This window comes from Cherax quadricarinatus, unplaced genomic scaffold (assembly GCF_038502225.1).
Source record: "Cherax quadricarinatus isolate ZL_2023a unplaced genomic scaffold, ASM3850222v1 Contig16, whole genome shotgun sequence".
Taxonomy (NCBI): domain Eukaryota; kingdom Metazoa; phylum Arthropoda; class Malacostraca; order Decapoda; family Parastacidae; genus Cherax; species Cherax quadricarinatus.
Window position 1 is genome coordinate 574,903 of NW_027195042.1, and position 17,977 is coordinate 592,879.

Genomic DNA, 17,977 nt, shown 5'->3' on the forward strand with positions numbered 1-17,977 from the left:
AAAAGTATTAGTCAGAGGGCAGAAGAGGGGTTGTTGAGGTGGTTTGGTCATTTAGAGAGAATGGATCAAAGTAGAATGACATGGAAAGCATATAAATCTATAGGGGAAGGAAGGCGGGGTAGGGGTCGTCCTCGAAAGGGTTGGAGAGAGGGGGTAAAGGAGGTTTTGTGGGTAAGGGGCTTGGACTTCCAGCAAGCGTGCGTGAGCGTGTTAGATAGGAGTGAATGGAGACGAATGGTACTTGGGACCTGACGATCTGTTGGAGTGTGAGCAGGGTAATATTTAGTGAAGGGATTCAGGGAAACCGGTTATTTTCATATAGTCGGACTTGAGTCCTGGAAATGGGAAGTACAATGCCTGCACTTTAAAGGAGGGGTTTGGGATATTGGCAGTTTGGAGGGATATGTTGTGTATCTTTATATGTGTATGCTTCTAGACTGTTGTATTCTGAGCACCTCTGCAAAAACAGTGATAATGTGCAAGTGTGGTGAAAGTGTTGAATGATGATGAAAGTATTTTCTTTTTGGGGATTTTCTTTCTTTTTTGGGTCACCCTGCCTCGGTGGGAGACGGCCGACTTGTTGAAAAAAAAAAAAAAAAAAAACATGTATGTGTAGTGTGACCTAAGTGTAAGTAAAAGTAGCAAGACATACCTGAAATCTTGTATGTTTATGAGACAGAAAAAAGGACACCAGCAATCCTACCATCATGTAAAACAATTACAGGCTTTCATTTTACACTCACTTGGCAGGAAGGTAGTACCTCCCTGGGCGGTTGCTGTCTACCAACCTACTACCTAGGATAACCAGTACAGTGGACCCCCGCATAACGATTACCTCTGAATGCGACCAATTATGTAAGTGTATTTATGTAAGTGCATTTGTACGTGTGTGTTTGGGGGTCTGAAATGGACTAATCTACTTCACAATATTTCTTATGGGAACAAATTCGGTCAGTACTGGCACCTGAACATACTTCTGGAGTGAAAAAATATCGTTAACCGGGGGTCCACTGTATTATGGAACATATAACCAGTACTATGGAACACATAACCAGTACCTGAAGTGCCCAGACACCTTCTTCGTGGATCCTGATGGTCTTGATGCAGCGTTGCTGACCTAACGACCACAGTTTAATGGTGCCATCGGAGCTGCCAGATACAGCTTGAGTGCCGTCACGGTTGACTATCAGTGCCTTTACGTTGTCCGTGTGACCTACATGGAAGATAAACGTCCAGTCAGTTTTGCGTGAATCATAAAAAATTACTGATAAATCCTCAACAGAATTCTCTGATTTTAAACTTAAATAAGAGTGAACCCGGTATACAGGAGGGCCCTGCTTATATAGCAGGTTAGGTCCCAGGCTACTGTAGAACCCCGCTTATACAGTAGATTAGGTTCCAGGCTACTGTAGAAACCCGCTTATACACCAGGTTAGGTTCCTGGCTGCTGTAGGGCCCCTGCTTATACAGAAGGTCAGGTTCCAGGCTACTGTAGGGCTCCGCTTATACAGCAGGTCAGGTTCCAGGCTACTGTAGGGCTCTGCTTATACAACAGGTCAGGTTCCAGGCTACTGTAGGGCTCCGCTTATACAGCAGGTCAGGTTCCAGGCTACTGTAGGGCTCTGCTTATACAACAGGTCAGGTTCCAGGCTACTGTAGGGCTCCGCTTATACAGCAGGTCAGGTTCCAGGCTACTGTAGGGCTCTGCTTATACAACAGGTCAGGTTCCAGGCTACTGTAGGGCTCCGCTTATACAGCAGGTCAGGTTCCAGGCTACTGTAGGGCTCTGCTTATACAACAGGTCAGGTTCCAGGCTACTGCAGGGCTCCGCTTATACAGCAGGTCAGGTTCCAGGCTACTGCTGTAAAGCAGTAGCATTTTTAAATGCATATAAAAGCCTGACAACATGTTTACACTATCATATATTAAGTGAGCAATATAGCTAGGCCTAAAAAATGTATATACAGTACACATATTACTTACCTTAAAATATTTTATCCTTAGCTTATAGTGACTGGTGAATATATTTATGGTAGGAAGTCTGAATAAATAAAGAATGGGTATAACTGAAAACCACTGTATTAGTGAAATGCCATAAAGTGAAGTGTTGTAAAGTCAGGCCCTCCTGTATAATGAACAGGGGGCTGGTTTACTGTAGTTAGTGCTGTAAAGTCAGGGCCTCCTGTATAATGAACAGGGGGCTGGTTTACTGTAGTTAGTGCTGTAAAGTCAGGCCCTCCTGTATAATGAACAGGGGGCTGGTTTACTGTAGTTAGTGCTGTAAAGTCAGGCCCTCCTGTATAATGAACAGGGGGCTGGTTTACTGTAGTTAGTGCTGTAAAGTCAGGCCCTCCTGCATAATGAACAGGGGGCTGGTTTACTGTAGTTAGTGCTGTAAAGTCAGGCCCTCCTGTATAATGAACAGGGGGCTGGTTTACTGTAGTGCTGTAAAGTCAGGCCCTCCTGTATAATGAACAGGGGGCTGGTTTACTGTAGTTAGTGCTGTAAAGTCAGGGCCTCCTGTATAATGAACAGGGGGCTGGTTTACTGTAGTTAGTGCTGTAAAGTCAGGCCCTCCTGTATAATGAACAGGGGGCTGGTTTACTGTAGTTAGTGCTGTAAAGTCAGGCCCTCCTGTATAATGAACAGGGGGCTGGTTTACTGTAGTTAGTGCTGTAAAGTCAGGCCCTCCTGCATAATGAACAGGGGGCTGGTTTACTGTAGTTAGTGCTGTAAAGTGAGGCCCTCCTGTATAATGAACAGGGGGCTGGTTTACTGTAGTGCTGTAAAGTCAGGCCCTCCTGTATAATGAACAGGGGGCTGGTTTACTGTAGTTAGTGCTGTAAAGTCAGGCCCTCCTGTATAATGAACAGGGGGCTGGTTTACTGTAGTTAGTGCTGTAAAGTCAGGGCCTCCTGTATAATGAACAGGGGGCTGGTTTACTGTAGTTAGTGCTGTAAAGTCAGGCCCTCCTGTATAATGAACAGGGGGCTGGTTTACTGTAGTTAGTGCTGTAAAGTCAGGCCCTCCTGTATAATGAACAGGGGGCTGGTTTACTGTAGTTAGTGCTGTAAAGTCAGGCCCTCCTGTATAATGAACAGGGGGCTGGTTTACTGTAGTTAGTGCTGTAAAGTCAGGCCCTCCTGTATAATGAACAGGGGGCTGGTTTACTGTAGTTAGTGCTGTAAAGTCAGGCCCTCCTTTATAATGAACAGGGGGCTGGTTTACTGTAGTTAGTGCTGTAAAGTCAGGCCCTCCTGTATAATGAACAGGGGGCTGGTTTACTGTAGTTAGTTCTGTAAAGTCAGGCCCTCCTGTATAATGAACAGGGGGCTGGTTTACTGTAGTTAGTGCTGTAAAGTCAGGCCCTCCTGTATAATGAACAGGGGGCTGGTTTACTGTAGTTAGTGCTGTAAAGTCAGGCCCTCCTGTATAATGAACAGGGGGCTGGTTTACTGTAGTTAGTGCTGTAAAGTCAGGGCCTCCTGTATAATGAACAGGGGGCTGGTTTACTGTAGTTAGTGCTGTAAAGTCAGGCCCTCCTGTATAATGAACAGGGGGCTGGTTTACTGTAGTTAGTGCTGTAAAGTCAGGCCCTCCTGTATAATGAACAGGGGGCTGGTTTACTGTAGTTAGTGCTGTAAAGTCAGGCCCTCCTGTATAATGAACAGGGGGCTGGTTTACTGGAGTTAGTGCTGTAAAGTCAGGCCCTCCTGTATAATGAACAGGGGGCTGGTTTACTGTAGTTAGTGCTGTAAAGTCAGGCCCTCCTGTATAATGAACAGGGGGCTGGTTTACTGTAGTTAGTGCTGTAAAGTCAGGCCCTCCTGTATAATGAACAAGGGGCTGGTTTACTGTAGTTAGTGCTGTAAAGTGAGGCCCTCCTGTATAATGAACAGGGGGCTGGTTTACTGTAGTTAGTGCTGTAAAGTCAGGGCCTCCTGTATAATGAACAGGGGGCTGGTTTACTGTAGTTAGTGCTGTAAAGTCAGGCCCTCCTGTATAATGAACAGGGGGCTGGTTTACTGTAGTTATTAAGACAGACTCACCTGAACAGTAGGACTCACAACAATGGCAACATAACTACTGACCAAGACAACATTAATATTCAATGTACATGTTGTATGTTATAATACATTGTACCATAGAGTACAAAATGTTACAATATATGTACTGTACTACAGAGTACTGTATGTTATAATATACTGTACTACAGAGTACAGCATTCCAAATATATTATACTTATCAAGTACAATGCTGTACACATTAAGCACTGATATTATTTGTGACTTAAAATGAACATTACTATATATAAAACAGTGGGTATATATTCTTCAACAAAAAATAAAATTCAATAAGGAATATGGTTCAGGAATGCATCTCTGATTATAACATGTGTGTCTGTGGGACATGAAGTTCCCAGATCTGAACACTTCAGGAATGTATCTCTGATTATAACATGTGTCTGTGGGACAAGAAATTCCCAGTTCTGAATACCTCAGTTCATAAATGAATCTCTTTTTATACCTTGTCGGTTTTTCAAACCATTCATCACAACTGTCAGACACGGCAGCATCATGGGGTCTTGTTACAAAGAATTCTTCAACACTTGTTCAACCTTTGGACGAAGACCTACTTCGACTAGTGGATGGTACCACTATGACCCCGCCTCCACCTGCTTCACGTCACCTCACTACAGTATATAAGCCACGTCTACGGCCCTATGCTGTACATTCTACAAGATTGATGGACTGAACACATCGACTCCAGGTTGAGGGACTGATTACCTCATTCTCCTCCTCTCCTTATGCCTTCCTCTTTGTATTGGACTGATGAAGCCACTGTGTGGCGAAACGTTTCCTGAATAAAGATTCGCATATGCTGCATAAGTGTCTCAATCTTCAACTTGTCGGTTTTTCAAACCATTCATCACAAACCATTCATCACATACCTAAAGTATAAACTTTAAGTTTCTGGACTATAACAAGGTATAGGAGGTCACCTATTAACAAGTGCCTCAAGTTAAACACATCAACACTTACAGTACCTGACCTGACCCAACACCACCTGCCTTCCTTCCCACCATGCTTTATATTCCATTTTTCATGTATACTATGAACCTGTTAAAATCCCCATTGGGTAAAACATTATATTTATTAGAGGATACAACCAACATCTTCTATGGGCTCACACACTGAGGTCTGGGGGTTAATCCCCGGTATGGGAGGAAACATTCGGACGTTTCCTTTAGACACCTGCTGTCCATGTTCACCTAGCAGTAAAACAGGTACCTGGATGTTAGTCTACTAGTGTGGGTGGCATCCTAGGGACAAAATGGACCTAATTTACAGGAAATGTTCTGCATAACAAGTGGCTTTCTATATAATAGTATGTCATTGATGGCAGCTAGGCCTGTATACCTTGTACATGTACTTGTATACCTTGTACATGTACTTGTATACCTTGTACATGTACTTGTAGAAATGAATAATATTATTATTACCTTTGAGTTTCATGAGCTTGTTACCGGTGCGAGGGTCCCACACTCTAAGTTGTTTCTCAGTACTGCCACTTACAATGACAGTGCCAGGGGCATTCATAGCCAAACTATAGATAGAATCTTTATTGCCATTTAATGATGAAGCTGAAAAAATAAAGAAAAATTATTTTATTGTATGTATTTTTTTATAAACACACCAGCCATTTCCCACTAAGGTAGGATGACCTTTCACCCACCACCAAAAAATAAAAAAAAAGAGGAAATATATTCACTGTCACTCAATCAGTCCCTACCTTGCCAGTGTGTGGATACTGCAGTTCAGGAAGCCCTCTAAACTGCAGCATCCTCATTCATCCTTCAGAGTGCTGGCACTGTACTTCCCAACTCCAGAACTGCAGCCTCCTCACTCACCCTTTACAGTGCAGGCACTGTACTTCCCACCTCCAGAACTGTAACATCCTCACTCATCCTTCACAATATACAGTACCTTCCACTTCCAGAACTATAACATCCTCACTCATACTTCAGAGTGCAGGCACTGTATTTCCCACCTCCAGAACTGTAACATCCTTACTCATCCTTCAGAGTGTAGGCACTGATTGAACTCGCACTAACACCTGGCTGTATTCATACTAAAAGCAATCGCAGGTTCTCTTACTTGTGACAGTATTGTTGCTAGCTGTGAGTGCAGTCAAGGTTTGTACATCCCAGAGAAAGATTGCCTTGTCTAGTCCAGCAGACGCTACTTGCTCTCGGTCGCGAGCATACGCCAGGGCCTTGACGTAATCTTTGTGAGTTCGCAGAGTTGACATGCAGAAACCCTGTAAAAACATCAAATTAATCTAGTATAAATCCTTAATGACCATGTGTGTCATAAGAGGTGACTAAAATGCCAGAAGCAAGGGGCTAGTAACCCTTTATCATGTATGAATTGCTAAATTTTAAGAGCGAAACTTTCGTTTTTCTTTTTAGGTCACCCTCCCTTGGTGGTATATGGCCAGCTTGTGAAAAAAAACCTCATCAACAATAATTAAAAAAAATTTAACAAACCGGCCATCTCCCACTGAGGTGGGGGATAACCCAAAAAAAGAATAAACACTTCTGCTGTCATTCATTCAATCACTGTCTTGGTATAAACCTTGGTAATAAATACCGACAAGTTGGTTTAGAAAGACACGTAAGCAAACACTATAACATATTTATTAGAAAACGTTTCGGTCCTGGGACCTTGATCACTTCTAACATACAGAGGTCGAAAGACATTATATATATAGGCGGAGAGTGAGATGTGATGCATGTGACCTGAGGAATGTCATAAGAACATAAGAATGGAGGAACACTGTACAAGGTCTACTGGCTCATGCGAGGCAGGTCTTTATCAAAACAACCTCTACCTATGATGAGGATGGGTAGACGATGAAATCATGTGACTCCTGTGTTGTTGGGTTGGTGCTGCTTAAGTATCATGTATGCCAATGTTTTTGAAATTTTGTAGTTTCCAGTGTTGAGTTCTATAGTGTCGGTGACGGCGATTAGTGAGGCTTCTAGGCACCGTCGGTGTCTGAGGTCTGGTTCGGTGAGAACTGGAATGAGGCACAACACGTTCTCACCGAACCAGACCTCAGATGCCGACGGTGCCTAGAAGTCTCACTAATCGCCGTCACCGACACTATAGAACGCAACACTGGAAACTACAAAATTTCAAAAACATTGGCATACATGATACTTAAGCAGCACCAACCCAACAACACAGGAGTCACATGATTTCACCGTCTACCCGTCCTCATCATAGGTAGAGGTTGTTTTAATAAAGACCTGCCTCGCATGAGCCAGTAGACCTTCTACAGTGTTCCTCCATTCTTATGTTCTTATGACATTCCTCAGGTCACGTGCGTCACATCTCACTCTCCGCCTATATATATAATGTCTTTCTACCTCTGTATGTTAGAAGTGATCAAGGTCCCAGGACCGAAACGTTTTCTAATAAATATGTTATAGTGTTTGCTTACGTGTCTTTCTAAACCAATCACTGTCTTGCCAGAGGTGTACTGACATCCCAACTCAGCTGACCCTCTGAATTGCAATATCCTCACACCTACTTCACTGTACCTCCCATCTCCAGGACTCAAGTCCAGCTCATACTACCATCCTTATTATTATTATTATTATTATTATTATTATTATTATTATTATTATCATTTTTTTTTTAACAAGTCGGCCGTCTCCCGCCAAGGCAGGGTGACCCAAAAAAGAAAGAAAAATCCCCAAAAAGAAAATATTTTCATCATCATTCAACACTTTCACCTCACTCAAACATAATCACTGTTTTTGTAGAGGTGCTCAGAACACAACAGCTTAGAAGCATATACCTATAAAGATACACAACATACCCTCCAAACTGCTAATATCCCAAACCCCTCCTTTAAAGTGCAGGCATTGTACTTCCCATTTCCAGGACTCAAGTCCGGCTATATAAAAATAACCGGTTTCCCCGAATCCCTTCACTAAATATTACTCTGCTCACACTCCAACAGATCGTTAGGTCCCAAATACCATTCGTCTCCATTCACTCCTATCTAACATGCTCGCGCATGCTTGCTGGAAGTTCAAGCCCCTCGCCCACAAAACCTCCTTTACCCCCTCTCTCCAACCTTTTCGAGAACGACCCCTACCCCGCCTTCCTTCCCCTACAGATTTATATGCTCTCCATGTCATTCTACTGTGATCCATTCTCTCTAAATGACCAAACCACCTCAACAACCCCTCTTCTGCCCTCTGACTAATACTTTTATTAACTCCACGCCTTCTCCTAATTTCCACACTCCGAATTTTCTGCATAATATTTACACCACACATTGCTCTTAGACAGGACATCTCCACTGCCTCCAACTGCCTCCTCGCTGCTGCATTCACAACCCAAGCTTCACACACATTTTTCACACACATTTTTTAATATATCAGCCGTTTCCCACTGAGGCAGGGTGACCCAAAAAAGAAGAAACACTTTCATCATCACTCACTCCATCACTCCAAAACTGCAGCATATCTCTACCCTTCATTACTATTATTATTATAATTATTATTATATTCAAAGAAAAAGTGCTAAAACCCATAAGGATCATAGGACTTCAAGAGTGTATCAGTCTGTAGTGGAAGGAAGACTCCTAGGAAGGGTTGGAGGGAGGGGGTAAAGGATCACTCCAGCAAAGCTGGAGACAGTTTTTAATACTTGATATCTCTACCCTTCATTACTATTATTATTATAATTATTATTATATTCAAAGAAAAAGTGCTAAAACCCATAAGGATCATAGGTCACTACAACAGTAGCATAAAAACGTACCTTGTGAGCATTCCATACTTTGACAGTAGTATCTGAACTAGCCGATATTACTGTAAATGATAAAATTAACCAAATTAATCACAGGATACATTTTTAAATTAACAAAATTAACTACCAGATACATTTTAATTACTGTAAATTATCAAAAAAAATCTCTGCAAGGTACTGAATTTTATCAATGGAAACATTACTTTTAACTTACAATTTTTACCCCCACAACAGAGTACGATGTCATTAACCCAGTCAGTGTGGTGTTCCATTGACTGGATATATGGTTCTTTCTGGTTCTTGCAGTTCCATATTCTTATGATAGAGTCACGGCCAGCGGAATACAAACGCTGGAGGTATGGATCGTATTGTAGTGAGTTGACAGACGATCGATGGAACTTCTCCACTTCATCACGAATGACAAAAGAAATCTGAAAAAAATTAAGATGACTATGTGGGTGGTCCTCGACTTATGATGTGGGTGTGTTTTGATGAACCCATCGTAAATAAAAAATATCACGTGTCAAAAATATTTTAAGCTGAAAACATCCTAAGTCGAAAACATAAGTTGAAAATATTGTGCTGGAAATATCGTGTCGAAAATATCCTAATCAAAAATATCTCGTCAAAAATTAATATGTAAATGCTAAATAAATAAGTAAATAAATAACTACTGTCACTAAGTAAGTAAATAAACAAATAATTACAAAAAGTGGCCAAACTTTTATAGCCACTGCAGAAAAATTACATATTTGTCAGTTTTAAGCATTTTACAATGACTTTCCTTTATAATGTTTGATGAAGAGTAATTCCTGGCAAGGGGTTCAGCTGAAGCCCTTGCTAAGAAACTTCCTCATTATTATCCTACATAACAACACACATATTCACTCATCTCATACAGGTCCATCTCAGATCCAACCTGTCCAACATTATCCATCTGACTCTCTACACTCTCATCACATAATGACGGGGTTCCGTTCCTAAGAGTAGATTGGTAAGCAAACTCGTCGCTAAGTGAGGAGCATACTATAATATTAGTGGGTTTGTGTCGACCATCTTTGATACTGTTTTAATGCCACCTTTGCACCATTTATAACATTTCTGGTATATTTTTAAATGTTTATACAGCAGTGTATATTGTAATAAACAGAATAGAGGAAATCAGCTGTAATATACACATTATTTAGGTTTGCGTAATGGTAAGAGAGCCCGTCGTAAGTTCGAGTTGTCGGTAAACGAGTACGTCACTAAGTGAGGAGAGGCTATACTCATGTACTATTCACAAACATAGATCTGTTTGTGACGTGATAAAGTCCACTGTGTGGGTGAAATGTAGTGAATAAAGGATCACATTATACTGCATATGTGTTATTTTTCCAAAATTTAGTCATGCTAGTGTGCTCAACCTCATGACAACAATGCCATCTTGTAGGACACTGATGAGTCTCATAGCTCAGTGGTAGCGTTTCGCTCACTTAAAGGGGGGCACAGGTGGCTGGTAATGGCAACTGAAGTGGACAGAGATGAGATTGTTTCGCCACAAATACAACAATAATGAACAATTCTGCATCCAACAGATTCTGTCCCAGTGTTTCCGAATCGACTGACCCAGAGGACACTGTCCGTATCCCCATACTGTATTAATTGAAGTTCTATGGTACACAGCCTTGTATCTTGGGCAAGGTAAATTAACTCAATTATTTCTTAGTCTCATGTACCATGCTATACTCTTAATCAACTTTCTATTTTTGTAACACATCGGCCATTTCCCACCAAGGCAGAACCAAAAATGAAACACTTTCATCATTACTCACTCCATCACTGTCTTGCCAGAGGCATGCTGATACTACACCTCACAAACTGCAGTTTGTGAACTGTAGTATACATACATATATTTGTTATGTTCATTAAGATTACCTTTATTCTATGTTTAACTTCAAACTTGTATACATATACGTAAAATGTGTATTATGGTCCATGACGTTGTTAATCTTAGGGTTAAGCTCATCCAAAATGCTCGGAATAACCTGGGTTTTTCACATGTGCTAATTAATGCTATACAATTTTGTAAAATTCTGTAAGAATTTTGTAAAATTCTGTAGTGAATTATGTTAAAATAGAGCATTTACTTTATTTTATATGATCAATTCTCCTTACACATGTTGCTATGATGACCTAGCAGTAAATAGGTACCTGGGTGTCAGTTACCTCCTGTAGGTCACCCCCTACGATCAAGCACCTATGGACCACAATGAGAAAATATCCACACTGCTTGGCTTTCATGGGTTATCCTGGCTTATCAACCCTCTGAGGTTAACTCAGTTTTATATACTGTACAAGCCAGGTGAAGGTGATGGATTTTTTTTTTTTTTTTTTTTGAAAATCATTAGGTATAGCTCTCTCTCTCCCCCTCGACTAACACTGACGGCCATCCTCATGCCAATGCTAATTACAATATATACCCAGTAGACTTGATTTTCACATCTTCATCATCACTGTCATTGTAAAAATAATAATACAGTGGACCCCCGCATAACGATCACCTCCGAATGCGACCAATTATGTAAGTGTATTTATGTAAGTGCATTTGTACGTGTATGTTTGGGGGTCTGAAATGGACTAATCTACTTCACAATATTCCTTATGGGAACAAATTCGGTCAGTACTGGCACCTGAACATACTTCTGGAGTGAAAAAATATCGTTAACCGGGGGTCCACTGTAATAATAATAATCTTTCTTCTTCTTTCAACACACCGGCTGTATCCCACCAAGGCGGGGTGGCCCAAAAGGAGAAACGAAAGTTTCTCCTTTTACATTTAGTAATACAGTGGACCCCCGCTTAACGATCACCTCCAAATGCGACCAATTATGTAAGTGTATTTATGTAAGTGCGTTTGTACGTGTATGTTTGGGGGTCTGAAATGGACTAATCTACTTCACAATATTTCTTATGGGAAAAAATTCGGTCAGTACTGGCACCTGAACATACTACTGGAATGAAAAAAGTTCGTTAACCGGGGGTCCACTGTATATACAGGAAAAGGGGTTACTAGCCCCTTGCTCAATAATAATAATACAGTGGACCTTCAACCAACAATGGCATCGATTAACAATAAATCCGACTAGCGATACATTTTAACGCCAAAATTTTGCCTCGACTAGCGCTAAAAAACTCGACCAACACTATTCGTTCCATCTGAGACGCGTCCACTTCTGGCCAGTGTTTACAAGCCAGCCAGCCACAGTGGTCGCTTCCAAGCATACAATCGGAACATTTCATATTATCACAGCCTTTTTAGTGATTGCACCTGCAAAATAAGTGACCATGGGCCCCAAGAAAGCTTCTAGTGCCAACCCTACAGCAAAAAGGGTGAGAATTACTGTGGATATGAAGAAAGAGATTATTGCTAAGTATGAAAGTGGAGTGTGTGTCTCCGAGCTGGCCAGGTTGTACACAAAACCCCAATCAACCATCGCTACTATTGTGGGCAAGAAAACGGCAATCAAGGAAGCTGTTCTTGCCAAAGGTGCAACTATGTTTTCAAAACAGATCGCAAGTACTCGAAGATGTTGAGAGACTGTTATTGGTGTGGATAAACAAAAAACAGATAGCAGGAGATAGCATCTCTCAAGCGATCATATGTGAAAAGGCTAGGAAGTTGCATGGCGATTTAATTAAAAAAATGCCAGCAACTAGTGGTGATGTGAGTGAATTTAAGGCCAGCAAAGGTTGGTTTGAGAGATTTAAAGGGAAGGGAAGTAACCCCGGAAAAGGACTTGCCACCTCAAGTCCTAATGGAAGGGGATTCCCCTTCTAAACACTAAGACCATCAACACTCTCTCCTCCTCCCATCCCATCAATCATCACCAGATCTTCAATAAAGGTAAGTGTCATGTAACTGTGCATGTCTTCTTCAGTTTGTGTGTATTAAAATTAATATTTCATGTGGTAAAACAATTTTTTTTCATACTTTGGAGTGTCCTACACAGATTAATTTGATTTCCATTATTTCTTATGGGGAAATTAACTTGACTAACGATAATTTTGACTAACGATGAGCTCTCAGGAATGGATTAATAGCGTTAGTTGAGGGTCCACTGCATATAATAATAATAATCACACAAGTATTACAATGCAATGCACATAATGAGCCCAAAGATCTGAAATTCACTACCTGAACTGGTAAAAGATCCCCGACTGCATACAAATTCACCGCTATACACACTTAAAAATCCTCTCATCTCTCAATACTAACCAAAACAACATCTAACCAGTGTGAAGTAACTCTCACAAATATTATATAACCTCTAGTCTATTAAAACATCTACTCATGCTTAAAATATATTGTCTGAACCATTACTTGCAATATTGCTATGTGCAACATCAAGATTATTAATCTTATAAACCTTCAACTTTGACTAACTTGCATTAGTATGAATACAAAATAATGAGCAATTAAAAAGATAACCACTATTATCCTGTCTAGACGTAAGTAGATTTAAGTACTAGGATCAGTCTGCCTGAAATACCCCAGCATGGTAGTCACTTTCTTTGTATACTTAGCAAATCAAAATTGTAATTACACATTGTAACCTTTGCAAAGAAATAAAATTCTTGATCTTTATTTTTAAGGAGTTATTGCAATCTGTTTGTTCCCTACAAAGAACTATTATTATTATTCTTTCTTTCTTTCAACACACTGGCCGTATCCCACCGAGGCGGGGTGGCCCAAAAGGAAAAATGAAAGTTTCTCCTTTTACATTTAGTAATATATACAGGAGAAGGGGTTACTAGCCCCTTGCTCCCGGCATTTTAGTCGCCTCTTACGACACGCATGGCTTACGGAGGAAGAATTCTGTTCCACTTCCCCATGGAGATTATTATTATTAATATTATTATTATTATTATTATTATTATTATTATTATATTCATGGGGAAGCAATAAACCAGGGAGGGAAAATCAGCTCCTTGAGCCAGGAGATCCTAGAGCCAAGAGATCCTTGAGCTAAGAGATCCATGAGCCAAGAGATCCTTGAGCCAAGAGATCCTTGAGGCAAGAGATCCTTGAGCCAAGAGATCCTTGAGACAAGAGATCCATGAGCCAAGAGATCCTTGAGCCAGGAGATCCTAGAGCCAAGAGATCCTTGAGCCAAGAGATCCTTGAGCCATGAGATCCTTGAGCCAAGAGATCCTTGAACCAAGAGATCCTTGAACCAATAGATCCTTGAACCAAGAGATCCTTGAGCCAAGAGATCCTTGAGCCAAGACATCCTTGAACCAAGACATCCTTGAACCAAGAGATCCTTGAACCAAGAGATCCTTGAACCAAGAGATCCTTGAGCCAAGACATCCTTGAACCAAGAGATCCTTGAACCAAGAGATCCTTGAACCAAGAGATCCTTGAACCAAGAGATCCTTGGATCACGAGACCCTTGAAGGATCACCACACACAGAAGCCCAAAATTACACGCAGCATTTTGGGCAAAGTTCGTTGTCCTTAAAAGAGAAAAATATATTGTACTTACCTGGACTTTTTTCCGAGTAGAGTGAGTGCTGTTTTGCCTATGGCCTGCGATCATCGACATTGTGTTACCGCCCAGTTACCAACCTTGTTCATGTGGCGCCTGCGGTCATACTTAACTCTGAGAATAATAAAAAATTTGAGTCATGCATATGGTTAATTACACAAAATAAAAACAGATAATGAATGTAACATAACAATCACAGCGTAAAGATTATTTACATTATTATTACTGTCAAAGGGAAGGGCCAAACCTGTAGGGGTCATACAGCACTTCTGGAAGGTTTATAACTGTCGTCTTTATATTTGTGGGAAAGTTAAATCAGTTGGGATCATAGAGCTTAGTGAATAGGTGGTAATCTAGGTTGATCCGAGGAATGGGAGGCTAGCTCCACTTCCTTCGATCTGTATACCCCCAGTATACAGTGGTACCTCGGGATACAAACAGCTCAAAACTCAAACAATTATGTAAGTGTATTTATGTAAGTGCTTTTGTAAGTGTATTTTTGGGGGTTTGAAACGGATCAATCTAATTTACATTATTCCTTATGGGAACAAATTCGTTCAGTATTGGCACTCGAACAGCCTTGTGGAATGAATTAAGTTCGTATTCTGAGGTACCACTGCATATGTATTACGTATATGGTGTGTGTATGTGTTGATCATAATAATAGTCCTAATCTTCTTCTTTCAACAAACCGGCTGTATCCCACCAAGGCAGGGTGTCCCAAAAAGAAAAAAACAAAAGTTTCTCTTTTTAACTTTAGTAATGTATACAGGAAAAGGGGTTACTAGCCTCTTGCTCCCACATTTTAGTCGCCTCTTACGACACACATAGCTTATGGAGGAAGAATTTTATTCCACTTCCCCAAGGAGATAAGAGGAAATAAACAAGAACAAGAGCTAGTAAGAAAATAGAAGAAAACCCAGAGGTGTGTGTATATATATGCTTGTACATGTATGTGTAGTGTGACCTAAGTGTAAGTAGAAGTAGCAAGACATACCTGAAATCTTGTATGTTTATGAGACAGATAAAAGACACCAGCAATCCTACCATCACGTAAAACAATTACAGGCTTTCATTTTACACTCACTTGGCAGGATGGTAGTACCTCCCTGGGTGGTTGCTGTCTACCAACCTACTACCACAGGATGGTAGTACCTCCCTGGGTGGTTGCTGTCTACCAACCTACTACCACAGGATGGTAGTACCTCCCTGGGTGGTTGCTGTCTACCAACCTACTACCACAGGATGGTAGTACCTCCCTGGGTGGTTGGTGTCTACCAACCTACTACCACAGGATGGTAGTACCTCCCTGGGTGGTTGCTGTCTACCAACCTACTACCACAGGATGGTAGTACCTCCCTGGGTGGTTGCTGTCTACCAACCTACTACCACAGGATGGTAGTACCTCCCTGGGTGGTTGGTGTCTACCAACCTACTACCACAGGATGGTAGTACCTCCCTGGGTGGTTGCTGTCTACCAACCTACTACCACAGGATGGTAGTACCTCCCTGGATGGTTGCTGTCTACCATCCTACTACCACAGGATGGTAGTACCTCCCTGGGTGGTTGCTGTCTACCAACCTACTACCACAGGATGGTAGTACCTCCCTGGGTGGTTGCTGTCTACCAACCTACTACCACAGGATGGTAGTACCTCCCTGGGTGGTTGCTGTCTACCAACCTACTACCACAGGATGGTAGTACCTCCCTGGGTGGTTGCTGTCTACCAACCTACTACTTAGAATAGTCCTAATATATGCAGTAAAGTTTTTATAAGGCTACTGCACATACAGGAGGCTTGGTCAAGGACCGGCCATGGGGGCGATGACCCCCAGAACATCCTCCAGGTAGTGTAATGTTTTGCTAATGCAATAGAGAAAATAAATCTAGAATTAAATACAACATACTTTGATGGTCTTTTTCATGTAATATTCATTTTTTGATGCACTTGTTCTATTGAATTTACAAACAATTGCACTATAAACAGGAACTTTATAAAATGAGGTCACTGTACATGAGCAGCTTTTGACATTATGTTGGAAAAACAGGAAAAAAAAAAGTAAAAAATCCAGGAACAGCAGCATGAGAGGCAAGTAGGGGAGAAAGCTCCCCACACATTCCATCAGCCCCCCTCCCCCATATAACACTGCTTCAACACAAGTGTCCTAGCCCACTCTCGATAATAATAATCTTTATCCCTACATGTACAAGGTATACAGACCGTAGCTGACATTAATGACATACAACTATATAGAAAGCTGCTTGTTATGCTGAGTATTTCAGGTAAATTAGGTACCTATTTTACTGCTAGGTGAACATGGACAGCAAGTATCTTAAGGAAACATGTCCTAACGTTACCACCCGTACCAGGGATCGAACCACAGACCTCAGTGTGTGAGCTGAGTGCGCTACCAATTGAGCTAGCAACCAGATCACCACCCCTAAGCAACTCCGTTATGAGCGGTGGCCTGGTGGCTAAAGCTCCCGCTTCACACACGGAGGGCCCGGGTTCGATTCCCGGCAGGTGGAAACATTTCGACACGTTTCCTTACACCTGTTGTCCTGTTCACCTAGCAGCAAATAGGTACCTGGGTGTTAGTCGACTGGTGTGGGTCGCATCCTGGGGGACAAGATTAAGGACCCCAATGGAAATAAGTTAGACAGTCCTCGATGATGCACTGACTTTCTTGGGTTATCCTGGGTGGCTAACCCTCCGGGGTTAAAAATTCGAATGAAATCTTATCTTATCTTATCTTATCTTACCTCCACAGCTGCATCCCCCTCCATAGAACAATAATCCTACTTCAAAATAACGGATTGGAATTACCTAATTATACAAGACAGCTGCCGTCGTCTGCAAGATGACTGCTGTGGCTGCTCTTGTCTGATCACCATCAACACCTGCTTGTCCACGTCGCTTAGGTACCAATATCTGCGGAGGTGAAGGTGTTATTTGCAAGGGGAAAGTGGTGGAGGCGGAGGTGCCGCAAGGCCGAGTTTCTATAAAAATTTCCTCAGTCCTTCCAAGGCCCTGAAATAATGATGACGATGAAAAATAATACAAAATAATAATAATAATAATAAAGAAAAAGAAGAAGAAGGAGAAAGAAAGAAATAAGGAAAGAAAGAAAGAAAGAAAATAAAAGAAAGAGAGAGAGAAAGAAAGTAAGAAAGGAGAAACAAAGAAGAAAGAAGAAGAAAAAACAGAAGAAAGAAGATAAAAAAAAGAAAGAAAGAAGAAGAGAAGAGAAGAAAGAAGAGAAGAAAAGAGAAGAGAAGAAAGAAGAAGAAAGAAGAAGACAAGATTATTAACATGGAAGGGTTAATAACCCAGGAAAGCCAAGCAGTGTGACTTATTTCCAGTGTGGTACTTAGGTCCTTCTCCAGGATGCCACTTATAACACTCCACTAACACCCAGGTACCTACTTACTGCTAAATGAACAGTTACAGCAGGTGTTAGTAGACTAACACCCAGGTGCCTACTTACTGCTAGGTGAACACTGACAGCAGGTGTTAGTAGACTAACACCCAGGTACCTACTTACTGCTAGGTGACCAGTGACAGCAGGTGTTAGTAGACTAACACCCAGGTACCTACTTACTGCTAGGTGAAT

General features: G+C 41.4%; 1 protein-coding gene across 2 annotated transcripts in view; it reads right to left on the bottom strand.

The window, feature by feature from the left end:
* LOC128704539 (WD repeat-containing protein 48) overlaps window positions 1-17,977 on the bottom strand; it is a 60,775-nt gene that overhangs the window by 40,121 nt on the left and 2,677 nt on the right. For both annotated transcript variants that reach the window (XM_070079787.1, XM_070079786.1), the window contains exons 2-8: window positions 17,191-17,295; window positions 14,360-14,476; window positions 9,046-9,262; window positions 8,844-8,893; window positions 6,159-6,321; window positions 5,504-5,644; window positions 1,059-1,213 (exon numbers count right to left, since the gene is read on the bottom strand). In XM_070079787.1, the coding sequence (XP_069935888.1) occupies window positions 1,059-1,213; window positions 5,504-5,644; window positions 6,159-6,321; window positions 8,844-8,893; window positions 9,046-9,262; window positions 14,360-14,419 (786 nt within the window). In that variant the 5' untranslated portion in view covers window positions 14,420-14,476; window positions 17,191-17,295. The remainder of the gene's footprint in view (window positions 1-1,058; window positions 1,214-5,503; window positions 5,645-6,158; window positions 6,322-8,843; window positions 8,894-9,045; window positions 9,263-14,359; window positions 14,477-17,190; window positions 17,296-17,977) is intronic.